Source organism: Gymnodraco acuticeps, unplaced genomic scaffold (genome assembly GCF_902827175.1).
Source record: "Gymnodraco acuticeps unplaced genomic scaffold, fGymAcu1.1, whole genome shotgun sequence".
In the NCBI taxonomy this organism is placed as follows: domain Eukaryota; kingdom Metazoa; phylum Chordata; class Actinopteri; order Perciformes; family Bathydraconidae; genus Gymnodraco; species Gymnodraco acuticeps.
In genome coordinates this window covers 364,968-379,118 of record NW_022990368.1, presented here as the reverse complement: position 1 = coordinate 379,118, position 14,151 = coordinate 364,968, and the positions used below count along the sequence as shown (strand labels likewise).

Below are 14,151 nucleotides of genomic sequence, written 5' to 3'. Positions count from 1 at the left end.
CTCGCATTTTAGACTCTGTTACTAACTGTATATCTGTAGACTTGGTATGTCTTAAATGTCCGGTTAGGATGTATTAGAACGAAATCTAAAATGAAAATTGTAAATAAGCAATCTGTATGTAAAAAAACACCTGTATGTAAATTGTAAATAAGCCATCTGTATGTCTTATATGTCTTAAATGACATGATGAATTGGAAATGGGGGACCCTGATGTAAACAAGACGAAAGTCTTTCTCTGGTCTGCATCCCCTTAACAATTGTATGTTTTGAGCTGTACTGTACTGTACCCAATATACAAGCTGTTAATAAACTTTTTAATCAATCAATCAAAACCGAGGATCGAGCGTCGAGGAGGCTCTCTGGAGGAGCTCTAACCGAGGATACACTGATGGTTCCTTCACGGCTCCTCCACGGATGCATTTCCGGGAACGGTGGAGGCGTGACGCACGGCCGTACTTATCTCAGCCAATGACAGCTATGCATGCATCCCCTGGATATTATTTTAGAAACTGCTTTCATCGCGTCGCGATGTTTCCAGAGAGAACAGCTGTAAGGTCCATGCAGAAAGCAGAGCAGTGTGTATAATATATATCACTCAGTATAACAGGCCTACTCTCTTTATTTGCTTTAGTTTAGTAGATATCTACAAACAAAGAGTCGATATTTTTCTAAGACCATTTAGTGCTTCACATAATAAAATACACAACGGCTTATGCTTTAGGAGCTGTAGGTGTGTGTGGTACAGTCTGTAGGTGTGTGTTGTACAGTGCGTAAATGCGGCGGACAGGGTCTCAGTTGGTTTGGTGTCCTCTGCTTACTTTTAATAGGCCTACTTGTAAATACAACTTTTGGCCGTAATTTCAATTCCCCATTTCAGCGACCAGAGAGAGGGGGGGATATATCCAGTCTCTGATTGTGTTACGTTATTATGAGAGTGCTCTCGTACTTTAAATTGTATATATTTATATAAATATATTTGTGTGTGTGTGTCCGCATCTGTAGCCTGTTATTGTCTCATTATACCGCACTCTCAATGAATTCAAAGTAAATATGTGGGGGAACAATGTTCAGCTGATCTAACAGAGATACAGCGCTATGACAAAACACTCGACAGCTGATGCAGCTGTTGCCACGTAATAATGAACGGACGTCTCTTTAAAATGACCGCTCAGAGGAGAGGAGTTCTCATTTCTTTAAACGTCTGCTGCTTCCCCTCCTCGGTCCTCCGCTCGCATCTCCTGTGGGCGGGTCTAGGTCTCGAGGAGGGGAGTCGAGGAGGGGAAATTTGAGTATTGAGAAGCCTCTAGTGACATCTGTCAGTGACAGATATTTAAGGTTGCGCTGCGCACTCCGGGACTTTAGGTGGCGGTATTTCGGTATTATATACAAGATTAACCAACTAGTAGTTAGATTTGTTCACAACTGGCAGTGCAACACTTCGGTTTGACCATCGTATATTAAATGTTGCTTTTTTATCGCAGTGTTTAAGTATTGCCTGTGAAGCATTGCAGGCAGGACGAGAATGTATGTATTCTTTATGTATTACTGAGGCTTATTGGGAACTATCCAAACAAAAGGCTGATCTTGTCTTTTTAAGGTGAGTGGTCACTTGTATACTAGTAACTATACGATTTGCTTTAACCTGAGGTTATGTTTATCAACGTGATAACGTATCAAACACGGGTTCAAATTACAGTTTGCAGACATGTGTGGCAACCATTGCAATAAATGTCTTGTGCCTTTTAGATATCTTCCTGTAAACGCTTAGCAACCTTATGAAGGTGAGCTATAACTTGACAAATCGACTGAAAACCGTGCAAAATGTATACTGTTTATCTATGGGCTGCACTATGAATGTGTTGTGTCACTTTATATCACATACGCTGCACATACGTCAGCAAGAAAACCATTTTCAGCTTTCATCGCAGGGGAATGTTGGGGGTGAGTTTATTTACTAATTTAGCAATTTACCAACTAGCTAGCCACACAAACAAGGTGGATTGTGGTTGAGCTTGTTTGCTTTCAACAGTGGACTCTACACGAATTTCTGACTACACAACAACGTTACTGAGGAAGCTTTTAGCCACATTAGCTTATTTGCATGTCGGATCCCGTTTCTGTGGCGACAGTCTTTGATGTATTTTCGCGAATTTAGCTAACGTTAGTGCTGTTACATGCTGTGCCAAGACTTCGGAGCGTGGTTCGAGAAATCAATTTTTGTTTTTGGTGAAGCAAGTATCGAGGCTTGTATCGTTTAGGCCAGTGACGCCGTCGATGACAAACGAAGCCTCGCTGCCCGTTTATACCACGTGACTGCTTCAGGTAGTGCTTCAGATCGGTTGAAACCAGGTTGAAACCGAAACACTGACACTAAACAGTTTGATAACTCTTATTGCCCCTCCTGTACCCGGCCCGGTGCCACAGTCGGATTAAGAGGACTCAGACCCCCTCTGAAGATTGTTTGTTTGTATCACTTGTTAGTTTCTTTCACTTGTTGTTGATTGTACTGTATCGTGCTGTGGGTGTGTGTATAGTTAGGGAGCCGAAGCGGGGCGGATTAGATAGACCCAACACATCACTTAGTTTGGTTTCCTAACCTGCTTACTTCTCCTAGTTTTAAATAAAACTTTTGCACTAGATTACACATTCCGATTCAAACAATTTACAAACGGTAAGTATTTCAGGTTCCAGAGAGGAGATGGCTGTGGTTTAGCTGGTTGATAGATGACTCATCAGGATGGTGACCGGTTCGCCACCGGTCAATCCTCTATATTACTTTTTTATTCTAAAAATCGTCAACGAAATATAATAATGTAGTTAATAAATGTCAACTTGTTGTTTAGTAGTTCTTAGGCTATAACATTAAGTTTACGAATATTATTAAGGAATAAGAATCCATCTTTGCAATGTTTACAAGCCTCCATAGGCTTTTAAATCCCAATAATTCAACTGGAAACTATATAAAATATTGATACAAATTGATTACAGGAAAATATGATTTCAACTCAGTGTTTGAGTTATTGTTAACCCTCTGGAGTCTAAGGGTATTTTCTCGATTTTTAGACGTTTTCTTAAATCACCTTTTTTAATGTATTTCTTCTAACATGGCACCCATGTGTTACATATCAAAAATGTTCAGGACAATCTCTAGTATTGCTATATATGCAAATCACTCACCTTAGAGCACTGTTTGATGAGATAAGTAGCTCAAAAGCTTAAAATTTGACATCCGATTTTCGGAACATCTTCAAAACTCTTGTGAAAACACAAATTTACTCATGTGATCGAATTGTTTTGGTGTTTTAGATTTGGTTACCAAAGTCTTAGGATTACAAAAGTAGTGAAATATTTGAATTACACTGTATATAAATGTGTTATTCATGTCTAAAATGAAATTTTATAAATTCGAATTCTGAGTAAAACAGCTGTCAATCACTCTACTTTCACCACAGCAGGGACTGAGATATATCAGGACTGAATAATGACTTCATAATACATAACAAGGTTCATGTGATGTGTAAAAAAAAAAAAGAATTGAGCATTAGAACTTTTTTTTCAACCCACAATTTATTATAATACCAACAATGTATATAAATATAACTGCAAAATCTCACTATTTACAATATTGAACATCAGAACTTTTTTTTCCTTCAACCAACTATTCATTATACACTAGGGCTGTGCAATTAATCGTATTTTAATCGCGATTACGGCTTGCGACGATTATGAAAACAGCATAATTGACAAAATACACTTATTTTGCGGGGTGCGCTTTCGCCCCTCCCTAAAAGCCCACTCGGCCACTTGGGAGTGACATGTGTTGTGAGTGTTCAGCGCGAGCGAAGATGTCAGAACAAGAGCAGCAACTCGTTAAAAAGAAGGGTAAAACTATTTCCACTATTTGCAAGTACTTTGCCATTACATTTCACATCGCTAAAGATATGTGCCCAGTTAGCACTGTTAGCAACCAGGGCTTTAAGCAACTTGTCAACACGTTGGACAAGCGTTACGCAATGCCGTCTCGGTATTATTTCAGCAGGTCTGCGCTGCCTGCACTATATGACAAATGCCGTGGGGAAGTTGAGAGAGATGTGGCTTCAGCTGACTACTTTGCTACCACAACAGACCTATGGTCTAGCCCAGGGGTGCCCAACCAGTCGATCGCGAGATGTGTCTAAAAATAGAACAACAATATTCTGTTTTATCGTTAATGTCCTGTAACATAATCTTCCTGTGCCAAAATAATGCACTGAACCCTTTCTTTGCCATTATATTAAAATAGTGTTGCTACAAAAGTATAAATTAGGCTTACTAAAAAGACAACTCAGATCTGAAGCTACACAGGAATCTGCTGCCAAAGTGCAATAAAAAAAGATTATCTAAAAAATGTATAGAATCAAACCCTTTTTTTGTTGCATTTTAGTAGAGTATAAAAATAAATGCCTTTTTTTAAAATAGGATGCAAGCAACACTAGTTTCTTAACCTGAATTGATAATAGACTATAATCAATTTAAGTTTGCATTCTTATACCATTTTGTACAATAATTATAATGAATAAGTTCAAACTTACAGCTGATTAATAACGGTATCTAACTTTAGTTTTTATTATATCAAAAACCTGTTGAAATGCTTCTGTTATTTTTTACTGTCCCCAAAAAGCGCATCGGCAGCCTCCAGGAATGCTTCTTTCACAACTTCGCCCCGACATGTGTTTCGCAAGAACGTAACTACACGATAAGATGCTCTGGTAGCAGCCTTGCTCTTGTTGTTGGGCCTGGTGAAAATGGACTGCTGTGCATTTAGCTGTCCTTTCAGGCCCCTCCCCTTTTGGAGCGTAGGGCAGAATTAGGAGGGAATTCCGTCTCGTAGCGTTTGTGCTCCTAAATTACTCTTCTTCGATAAAGCCACGCTCGCATTGCAGATGAGACAGATGGACTTTGAATTGGAATAGATACAAAAATAATCATCCTCCCACTCGGAGTGAAAATTATATATTTTGGGCTCTTTTGCTTCTGCCATAATTGCGGTCTTGTGTGTGTGCGGACTGTCACTCCTGTTGACACGGACAATGTCAGCGAAATAGTGCCCACTGCCCACCAGCCACGCCCCGACACATGGGGTCACGCCGGCCAATCACAAAGCTTTGATGCGTTCAAGTGCATTATTCTGGCACAGGAAGATCATGTCATAGGACATTAACGATAAAACCGAATATTGTTGTTCTATTTTTAGACACATCTCGCGATCGACTGGGAATCTCCCCGCGATCGACCGGTTGGGCACCCCTGCTATATGAAAAGGCCACCAAAAACTGGCCTGGCCGCTTGAGGACGATTAAGGACGCTTAAACGGGGCTACCCGCTGCAGTGGAAATGCGCCATTAATGTGCACTCCAGAGGGTTAAGGCTTTACCCATTGCAATCTCAGTATAAGAAATATCCCGCTGTCCGGCAGTGGTTCAGTCATGCTCCCTTCACACCAACACGGTTCCAGGGCCGGTTCGGAGCTTGAGCTATTGTCATACTGATATTTTGTACAAACTGTAAAGTCCACTGAGACAAATGTAACATTTGTGATATTGGGCTATATAAATAAACATTGATTGATTGATTGATTGAGCCCGATAAGCACCGTTTTTCCTGTTCACACCAAAAACCGGTGCTTACCAAGCACCAACAAATTGTTGATCGAGAAGCAAGAACCGCATACGTCACGCTTACATCGGAGGGGGCGAGATTAACCTGAGCTAACAGTTTATGGCGAGTACGGCAAATACAAGTTGTAACAAGCAGTAGAACTGAGAAAAGTGACTAGAACGCAACCACACACTTACAAAAAAAACACACTTTATAAAGTCATGCAAGACTAACCAGGCTTCGTGTGATTCTGTTTATTTGTACCTTACTTTGACCATCCGTTCGCTGTCAGTAGGGGCTTGGACTGGGAGCCATAGGGTCGCCGGTTCAAGTCCCCGACCAGACCTAAATATGGAGTGTGGACTGCTGCTTGAGCAAGGCACCAGACATTCCCCTTCCCCCCCACTCCCATTGCCCCCCGGGCGCTGTACAATAGCTGCCCACTGCTCCTAGTACTAGGATGAGTTAAATGCAGAGGTGTGCTGAGTGCTCTCCATGTGTGACTATTAAGGAGGGTTCCATCCCTCCGATTCTATCTTCTATTTTCTATATCTGCCTGTTTTACAATCTTTGACCAGTCTTAATTTGTGTGCAAATTAAGCCTCGAGTAATGAACCCGTTTGCGAACCAATTGGCTGGAAAGCTTCATGAAGCTTCATCTCACCATCACTAGTTAACATAGGCAAATGCATGATATGATTGCATTGTCCTAACACTAACATGGCCTTAGTGTTAAGCGGAAGTACATCCTCCACATTAGGTTGGTTTAACAACACATTTCTCACTCTTCCCCCTTTCTCTCTCTCTCTCAGCTGTCAGCCCCATGACATCGGCCCGCTAAATGTCATACTTTGACACTTCACATCTGATCCAATGAACTCAAGGGAAGGACTACACCAGTTCATACAGTAATTAAAGGTAAACTTACAGGTAATATTTAAATGGAACCGACACAAGACGCCCCGCTGACCTCCACGCCAGTCCGCAACTCCTCCAAAGACTTCCTGTCCAACATCTCCAGAACAAAAGAAGTGGAGCCAGAAAGCAGCAAATTCACCAATCAGTTGGAGGTGTTTTATAATTTCTCTTTTGCTGATATTGTTTCTGCATTTTGAGCCAACACATTATTCAGGATACACAGTTAATTTCAGTAATAATCTTAAACCTATTTTTGATATATTTTTTCTGTTGTAGACATCAGAGGTAGATTCATCATGCTGCCAATCAAAGTCTGTAAGAAAACGTGAAAGTGCTCCCGCTTCCCCGATAAGAAGACTTAGAAATAGGGTGGTGAGAGAGCAAATACAGACGCGCAGTCAAACCAGAAGAACTCCAGCCAAGCGCAGGCGAGGCAGGACGCGGAATGTGCCGATGACTGAGAGAACCACATCTCAGTCATCGGAGCACTCCACGCCTGATGCTGCAGAGCAAGGTATTGTCCAGCAATATACCATTATTGATGATAACTGTGATATTTAAAAAAGGAAATACATATTGATACTATGTTAGTAATATACATCTTATAATATTGTATTAATAATCCACCTCTTTAATCATTTATGTTTAGTTCCATTTAAGCTTGATTTCTTCCTATAAATGCCAAAAATTCACCTTTTTTTTGTTTTTAAAGAAAATTGTATTTGACTGAAATCCTTGTATTATTATTAATTTTATATTTTCGGTACATTTTGCAATTATATCGTTATCATTACTTATGTTGGCTAACATACCTTTTTCTGTGCATCTCATGCATCATCCTCACAATCCGAAGTGTGATAAAACATGCTGTGGTCTGTGAGGAGTTTGGTAGGGTAGCTACTGCTGCTTGTAGTTTTGTAGAACAGGTTTAAAATAACTCGGCTAAACTAAATAATCAGATCTAATTCTGTTATTTTGTTTTCCTTTCAACTACACACCCACTCCCCAAAAGAAGACTCTGTACTGTCTTCAGATCTGTCAATAGAGCTGAGTCACCATGAGGAACAGGTGCCATATTTGTTCTGCCAGGATGATAATCCTAGTGAGGAGGACGAGGAGCTACCCAGTTTTTTGATGCAGCAGGAGAAAAGTAAGAGAGACTGCGATGACTGAAAATATCCTCTCCAAGGACTGGATGTGGACTGGATAGTATAAACATACTGTTAACTTTATGTGAATTGTCTTTGTCTTGTAGATCCTCCAGCCATTACAGGAGGAGCCTTTGTGTGGTACAAATATAGAAGTTACCCATTCTGGCCTGCATCGGTGAGTGCAGAAACCTGTGTGGAACTGATGATGGGTTTGTCATAAGCACATGTTTTTGCATCCATACAGAAATTAGCTTTTTCTTTTTTACATTTGAGAACTTTACACTTTGCTTTTACCATTTTTGCTCAAGGAATGACTTAAACATTTGCTTGCTATTTTTTAAATGTTCTGTCGTACATTTCAGCTTAATTGAAAGCAATTGGTTGACTAATCACTTTAGCACTGTTAAACTAGTCACTGTGGTATAGTTATTGGTTATAATTCTACATGTTCATTTCAAGTATTCAGTACAATTTTTTTCTTTGCAGGTAAAAAGTGTGAACCGTAAGCAGAAAAAAGCGAGCATCATATTCATTGATGACCCATTGATTCACCAAAAGAAAGGGTAGGAAATTTAAAGGAATTTTCGATCACTGCTTTGTTGGATATCTGCTGTACTTTTACAATGTATAAGGTTGTTATTACAGGTTGTAAGGACCATATATTATCTTCCAATTCTGATCTTGGTGAGAACACCTGAAAGGAGCTGTGTTTTAAAATAAGTTAACGTTAATTAAAGTAATGTCGTAGGTCTTAAAAAGCCTCTTTTAGTCTGATGTAATGTTAACAAATAAAAAACTCATGAGTTGGCACACTTTAAAATCATCAGTAGTTGGTATTTTAGTTTAATTTTTTTTGTTTTTTTTAAGGTTGGCTGTGGCTCTGAAAACCCTGAAGCCTTTTGGCTGTGAAGAAGATCATGAGCTGGAGGTAAGATTTGCCCATGAAATATACACTCAGTATTTTTAAAATGCTGTTGTCCTGTAAATCAGTGGCAGACCATAAATGTCTCTCAAATGTATTCTGTTATAGTGTAAAGCCAAAGAAAAGTATAATGCTGCAATTGAGTGGTGCTTGGATCTTATAACAGACTACAGAATAAAGATCGGTAAGTCCATTTAACTGTTATGCAGAAAGAAACAACATTGTTTGGACACTACTGCATTGGTAGCAGTACTAATCATGTTTTGTCTTTGCAGCTTGTGGCTCATTTTCTGGCTCCTTCCTCGAGTACTTTGCTCACGACATGAGTAGGTTTTGTGCCACCACAGAATATTAGGCCACTGCAGAATGTTAAACAATGACAGAATATGAAAACGTATATACACCTGCATCCTTTCTTGGTCCTAACCATGCGCTTCACTTTTCCAGGCTATCCATTGAGGAGAAAGTACCCGAAGGCAGCCTCAGAGAGACTTACCATCCCCAGTGAATCGGCAGATGTGATTGAGGCACCATTTCAGGATTATGGCTTCAGTGACCAGCATGAGGAGGTCAGCACGAGTTTAAAAAGGTTGCTGCCAGACCGGAGTCATGCCACCCACGACCGTGCTAACAAAAAGCTGGTACATTTCATCGTAAAGCAGCGCATGGTGGAAGGACGCCTTCTGGTATGATTCATGGAGCCTATTGCATTGCTGTTTAAGTTCTTGCTCTTTGCAAACACTTACTAATTTCTTGTGGCTTTTTTATGTGAAAGTATTTATATATGAAGGAAATATGTGCAGATGCATTCCTCTGTCAGTGCAATTTGTGCAAAAATGTTCTATGACATTAATTCATTGAACCCATTCCCTGGTATCCAAATATTCCTGCTTCTTCACTTTTTTCTTACTCATTATAGACAGCATACAGCATTCTCAATGCAATTTCTTCAGGAATTGCGTTCTCTAGTTTCAGTTTAATTTCTTCAATTTTTCTTTAATTTATTTGACAGAGAATGCATTTGCAAACGTTGTCCTTGGTTACGCTTTAAAACTATGTCTCACCAATGTGTTAAAAGCGATACTTTTGCAATAGATTACCTCATATGTTTTTTTTAATTTAACAATGGAGTCTCTGCTGTTGATGAGTGCAAGAGAAACATCCACTATGATATTTGAATGTTTTGAAACATTAATGGATTAAGATCAACACTTGCTAAATGAGCACTGGTCCTTGATAATAATAATAATAATAATAATAATACATTTTATTTTAGGCGCCTTTCATGACACCCAAGGACACCGAACAATTTGTTAAAAAAGAATACGCTAATAGGCAACAGAACATGATAAAAACACAAACAGGAAATCATGGAGGAGACAATCAAGTGGACACAAATTAAACATATAATGGGGAGCACTACAGTGAGTAGGCAGATTTGAACAGGTGGGTTTTTAATTGGGATTTGAATATGGTGATTGTGTCTGACTGTCGGATGTGCGGGGGGAGGGAGTTCCAGAGTCTGGGAGCAGTGCAGCTAAAAGCCCGAGCACCCATGGTGACGAGGCGTGGGGTGGGGACGGTTAGCAGAGGAGGAGCGGAGGGAGCGAGACAGGGTGTACTCCTGAAGAAGGTCAGCCAGATGGGGGGGGGGGGGGGTCAGGTTATGTAGGGATTTGTAAGTGAGCAGTATCAACTCACCCTCCTGTATCGCTCTACTTAGTCTGTGATCAGTGGGCAGCAGCCGTCCAGATGGCTTCGCTCCTTTCTGAGTGATCGGCGTAGGATGGTGAACGTATTCTTGGAAGATGACCAGCAGTTGGACCAGGTCTACAGGTACCTAAATGAACTCTACACAACAGCAGAGGCCATCGCCCCTTGTCTACATGGGATAGACATGCAGCTTGTCTCCTTTGTCCTGGATGTGCTTCTTCCTGAGGTGAGCTAAAGCTTCATCAGCGCTCATTTTGTGTTCTTATATATTGTGTCATATGGTATATTTTTTTATATTGCAGTTCACAGTGGTATGTATGTGGTACATGTGTATTAAGATTATTGTTCTCCTGTGAAGGCCATCATCTATGCCATTGCTGGGGTGGACAATGTCCCAGTAAAAAAGGCAGAAGAAAAGTACCTTAAAGGACGATGCATAAGTAAAAGGTAGAAACCTAATGAGTTAAACCTTTAAAGAAAGACATTGTCACACCATATATTAAATATGATCAGTGAATGTTGTTTTCTTTCATTTCAGAGAAAGACAGGAGTTTGACCTAATGATTGAGCAACAGATGAGGAACAAATGCAAGTGTCAGAGCACTTCACCTGATTTATTGGATGACCCCATCAGTTAGAAGGCTGATTAATGTGAAATAATTGTATTCTTTTTTTTCAAACATTTTTTTATACAAGCAATGATGCATTATTTTGTGCCTTTTTTTTTTTTAAATCTGAAAGGATTTAATTAAATTCTCCTTTGCCTCTTTTTAAGATGCATCCCTATAAATGGTGTGTTATCACTGCAGAAATAATGATAACAAATGATTGGTATACTTTTGGAATGAGGGCAATTATTGTCTGTGTACAGTGCTAAATCCTTTGCAAAGCAATTATTTTGTTTTGCAAATCATGTGTTTATCCATCCTTAAATGCTTATGTGCTATTCATTTGTCAAACATTAAATGCTATTACACACTAAATACTTGACAAGTGCTTTATAAAACACGGATCTTTTAACACAAGTTATCACAACAGCTCAACCACCATGGGGCCAACAATTGTAGCTCTTGTCTAGAAGGCCTAGAAGGTTGTAGCAATATCTATTGTCAATAACCTTGTTATAGAAAATATATATATATTGAGATCATAGTAATGCACTTGTCTCCCTCCCCCAAAGTCCTACACAAATTAGGTTGATTCCTTTGCCAAAAAAGACACAAGAACAAACAAGGAGGAAGATTAATTATACTGATAACCTTATTTATAAATAATATTGTTTTAGTTCATTATCAGCATCTTTGACAATATTGTGGTGAAAGGCTAAAGTGTAAATCTTACGCGGTCATCATATTCTGCAGTCTGAAACAGATGTCCTAACAACCACAAGAAGAAGCATTGTGCTAAGAGGAACAATACATCTCAAGCTAAAAACCATTATGACATCAGCACATCTCTGTATTTTTCTCCATCTTTATTCATTTATACTTATTATTTGGTATTTTTAAGCTTCAATCTTTTCTTCCACCACGAGAAGTTGATATTTTTTCTGCTGAAACACTTTAGTCAACTTTAAGCCGTTAGAAAAAAATGTCATTATGTTTGTTTATTTATGATCTATTCAATAGTGGCACATCTCCACTTCCAATGGGACGTCAGGCCTGTTGTGGGGTTTCTGTGTTATTTTAATACATCCATGGGTTTCTGGGGTGGGTGTGCAGCAGCAGTTGAAAGAAACGCTCGGCCTCCCTCAAACAACTGGGAAAAACCAATTTAGTATCAGATCCAATAGTATGTACCTGCAATACCGGAGGCTGCAGTTTCAGGACCAACACCATTTTGCAACACCATCTAGGGAATTGGATGCTCGCAAAAGTACAACCATCGAGTATTGAGTCTACTACACAGCGAGTCTGTTTTAGACATTGTAATGCTTGTTATTAACGATCTATGAATGCATGAAAATACTTGTTTCTTACGGAAATTAAAGAAATATGATGAAAATATGTTCTATGTGTTGTTATTGTCGAGCAAACACATAATAACATATATTGTATTGAATATATACATGCACACAATGGATATATAAAGTCTTTCAGTGTGGAAGTAGATGTTATGGTATTTAGCAGACGCTTTTATCCAAAGCGACATACAAAAACTTAAGCCACTAAAACAACCATAATTAACACTAGAATATCAATACAAACTTCAATTTATAGAACAACAATAGTGGTGATAACAACAATAATATGAGATTAGCCTACACTAGAACTGGGGTCGTTTGGCAATAATAAAATGCATCACACACGTGTCACAGATTAAAGCACATAATAATACTTGGGGTTAAAAACAGCAATGCATAGATAGCACTAGCCGAGAAAAGGAATGGATTTATCTGATTAGTTTATATAATTATAGTTCCCTGTAGGCTATGGGCAAACCTTTTTCATTCGTGGTCCTTGTTGGTGGGATGAACTACCTGTGCTGTCCGTTCAGCGACAGCCTTTGTATTTTCAAGAAGCTTTTAAAAACTCACCTTTTAGAACATCTTTCTAATTAGTTCATATATTTGAGTCTTACTCGTAAATGTAATCATATAGTTATTATTTTGTCATCACCACTATTGCTAGTCAGTTTTGCTATACAATTATATTTGTACTAAATAACATAAACGTAATCAGCCACTTAAACTAAAGTGAATCGGATGAACGCACGAGAGGCACACAGTGACATGAGAATATTCGAATAAATAAGTAGCATATAGTGAGCATATAAGGCAAGGCAAAGCAAGTTTATTTATTATAGCACCTTTCAACACAAGGCAATTCAAAGTGCTTTACAAAAATGAAAGACATTAAGAAAATGGCATTTAAAAACAGTCATTAGAAGCAAAGATAATCAAATAAACATTAAAAGAAAAATACATGGATAAAAGTTACAGTGCAGTTATATGAATAGTTCAATTAAAAGCAGCGACAAAAAGAAAAGTCTTCAGCCTGGATTTAAAAGTAGTCATATAAAAGAAACTCTGTGTTAGAAGCTTTCTTAGAGATATATTCACTCCAATCCGAATCCAAGTGTTGTTAAGTGGAGAAAAGCTTTTATTTATTCACTATTGTTCAAAGAAAGAAGGCATCATATACCTCATATAGCACTTACATTGAACAATTTAGCTAGGGTCCTAGGAATGCGGTCCTGAAACTGCAGCCTCCGGTATTGCAGGAACATGCTACTCATCAGATTGGGAAATGGGTAAAGGGGTTATTATGTTTTAGTAAATCATTATGTTAGTTATAATCCAGGAGTTTCTGGTAATGCGACATTTTAGGTATCCTTGCCATTAAAACCATGGATGTTTAAGAAGATTAAAACCAGAGAAGGGAGATAGCACGCCCAACCGAGCAATTATTAGTGCTCGTCAAACCACTCCTGGGAAAGATGGTGTTTTTTACAAAATGTTGGAACACATGACAGATAACACTGTTAAGGTTGTTTAATAGGTTGTGGGATTCTGGCCAACTTCCTTCAGTGTGGAAACAAGCGATAATAGTGCCCATCCTAAAGCCAGGGAAAGACCCTTCAGATCCATCTAGCTACAGACCTATTGCCCTGACATCTCATTTATGCAAAATCATGGAAAGAATGGTTACAGAAAGGTTAACATATATCTTAGAAAGTAAAGATCTGTTGTCCCCATATCAAAGTGGGTTCCGTAGGAGTCGGTACACAATGGATTCTATATTTTGCTAGAATCAGACATCAGGAAAACACAGACCAACAAGGAAGTAGTGATTGCAGTCTTCTTTGATA

The 14,151-nt window shown here is 38.9% G+C and overlaps 1 protein-coding gene across 4 annotated transcripts; it reads left to right on the top strand.

The window, feature by feature from the left end:
* Positions 1–1,349: 1,349 nt before the first annotated feature.
* On the top strand, positions 1,350–12,345 carry si:dkey-127k13.1 (PWWP domain-containing DNA repair factor 3B). Of its 4 annotated transcripts, none has more exons than XM_034224364.1 (13): positions 1,350–1,597; positions 6,450–6,707; positions 6,832–7,069; positions 7,571–7,705; positions 7,811–7,881; positions 8,193–8,269; positions 8,574–8,634; positions 8,737–8,812; positions 8,904–8,954; positions 9,076–9,314; positions 10,352–10,567; positions 10,700–10,788; positions 10,880–12,345. In XM_034224364.1, exons 2-13 carry the CDS (start codon positions 6,579–6,581, stop codon positions 10,977–10,979), a joined length of 1,482 nt encoding a protein of 493 aa, XP_034080255.1. In that variant the 5' UTR covers positions 1,350–1,597; positions 6,450–6,578; the 3' UTR covers positions 10,980–12,345. The 4 variants fall into 4 exon arrangements, with proteins under 4 accessions (XP_034080255.1, XP_034080252.1, XP_034080254.1 ...); XM_034224361.1 differs by having other exon boundaries at positions 7,568–7,705; XM_034224363.1 differs by lacking the exon at positions 1,350–1,597 and adding an exon at positions 1,763–1,781 and having other exon boundaries at positions 7,568–7,705.
* The last annotated feature ends 1,806 nt before the right edge of the window (positions 12,346–14,151 follow it).

Excerpts from the sequence above, each read along its gene's own strand:
- si:dkey-127k13.1 (XM_034224361.1), top strand. The coding sequence starts at position 6,579 with ATGGAACCGACACAAGACGCCCCGCTGACCTCCACGCCAGTCCGCAAC. Across the intron at positions 8,270-8,573 it reads TTGATTCACCAAAAGAAAGG|GTTGGCTGTGGCTCTGAAAA; the intron begins GTAGGAAATTTA and ends GTTTTTTTTAAG. Across the intron at positions 10,568-10,699 it reads TGGATGTGCTTCTTCCTGAG|GCCATCATCTATGCCATTGC; the intron begins GTGAGCTAAAGC and ends TCTCCTGTGAAG.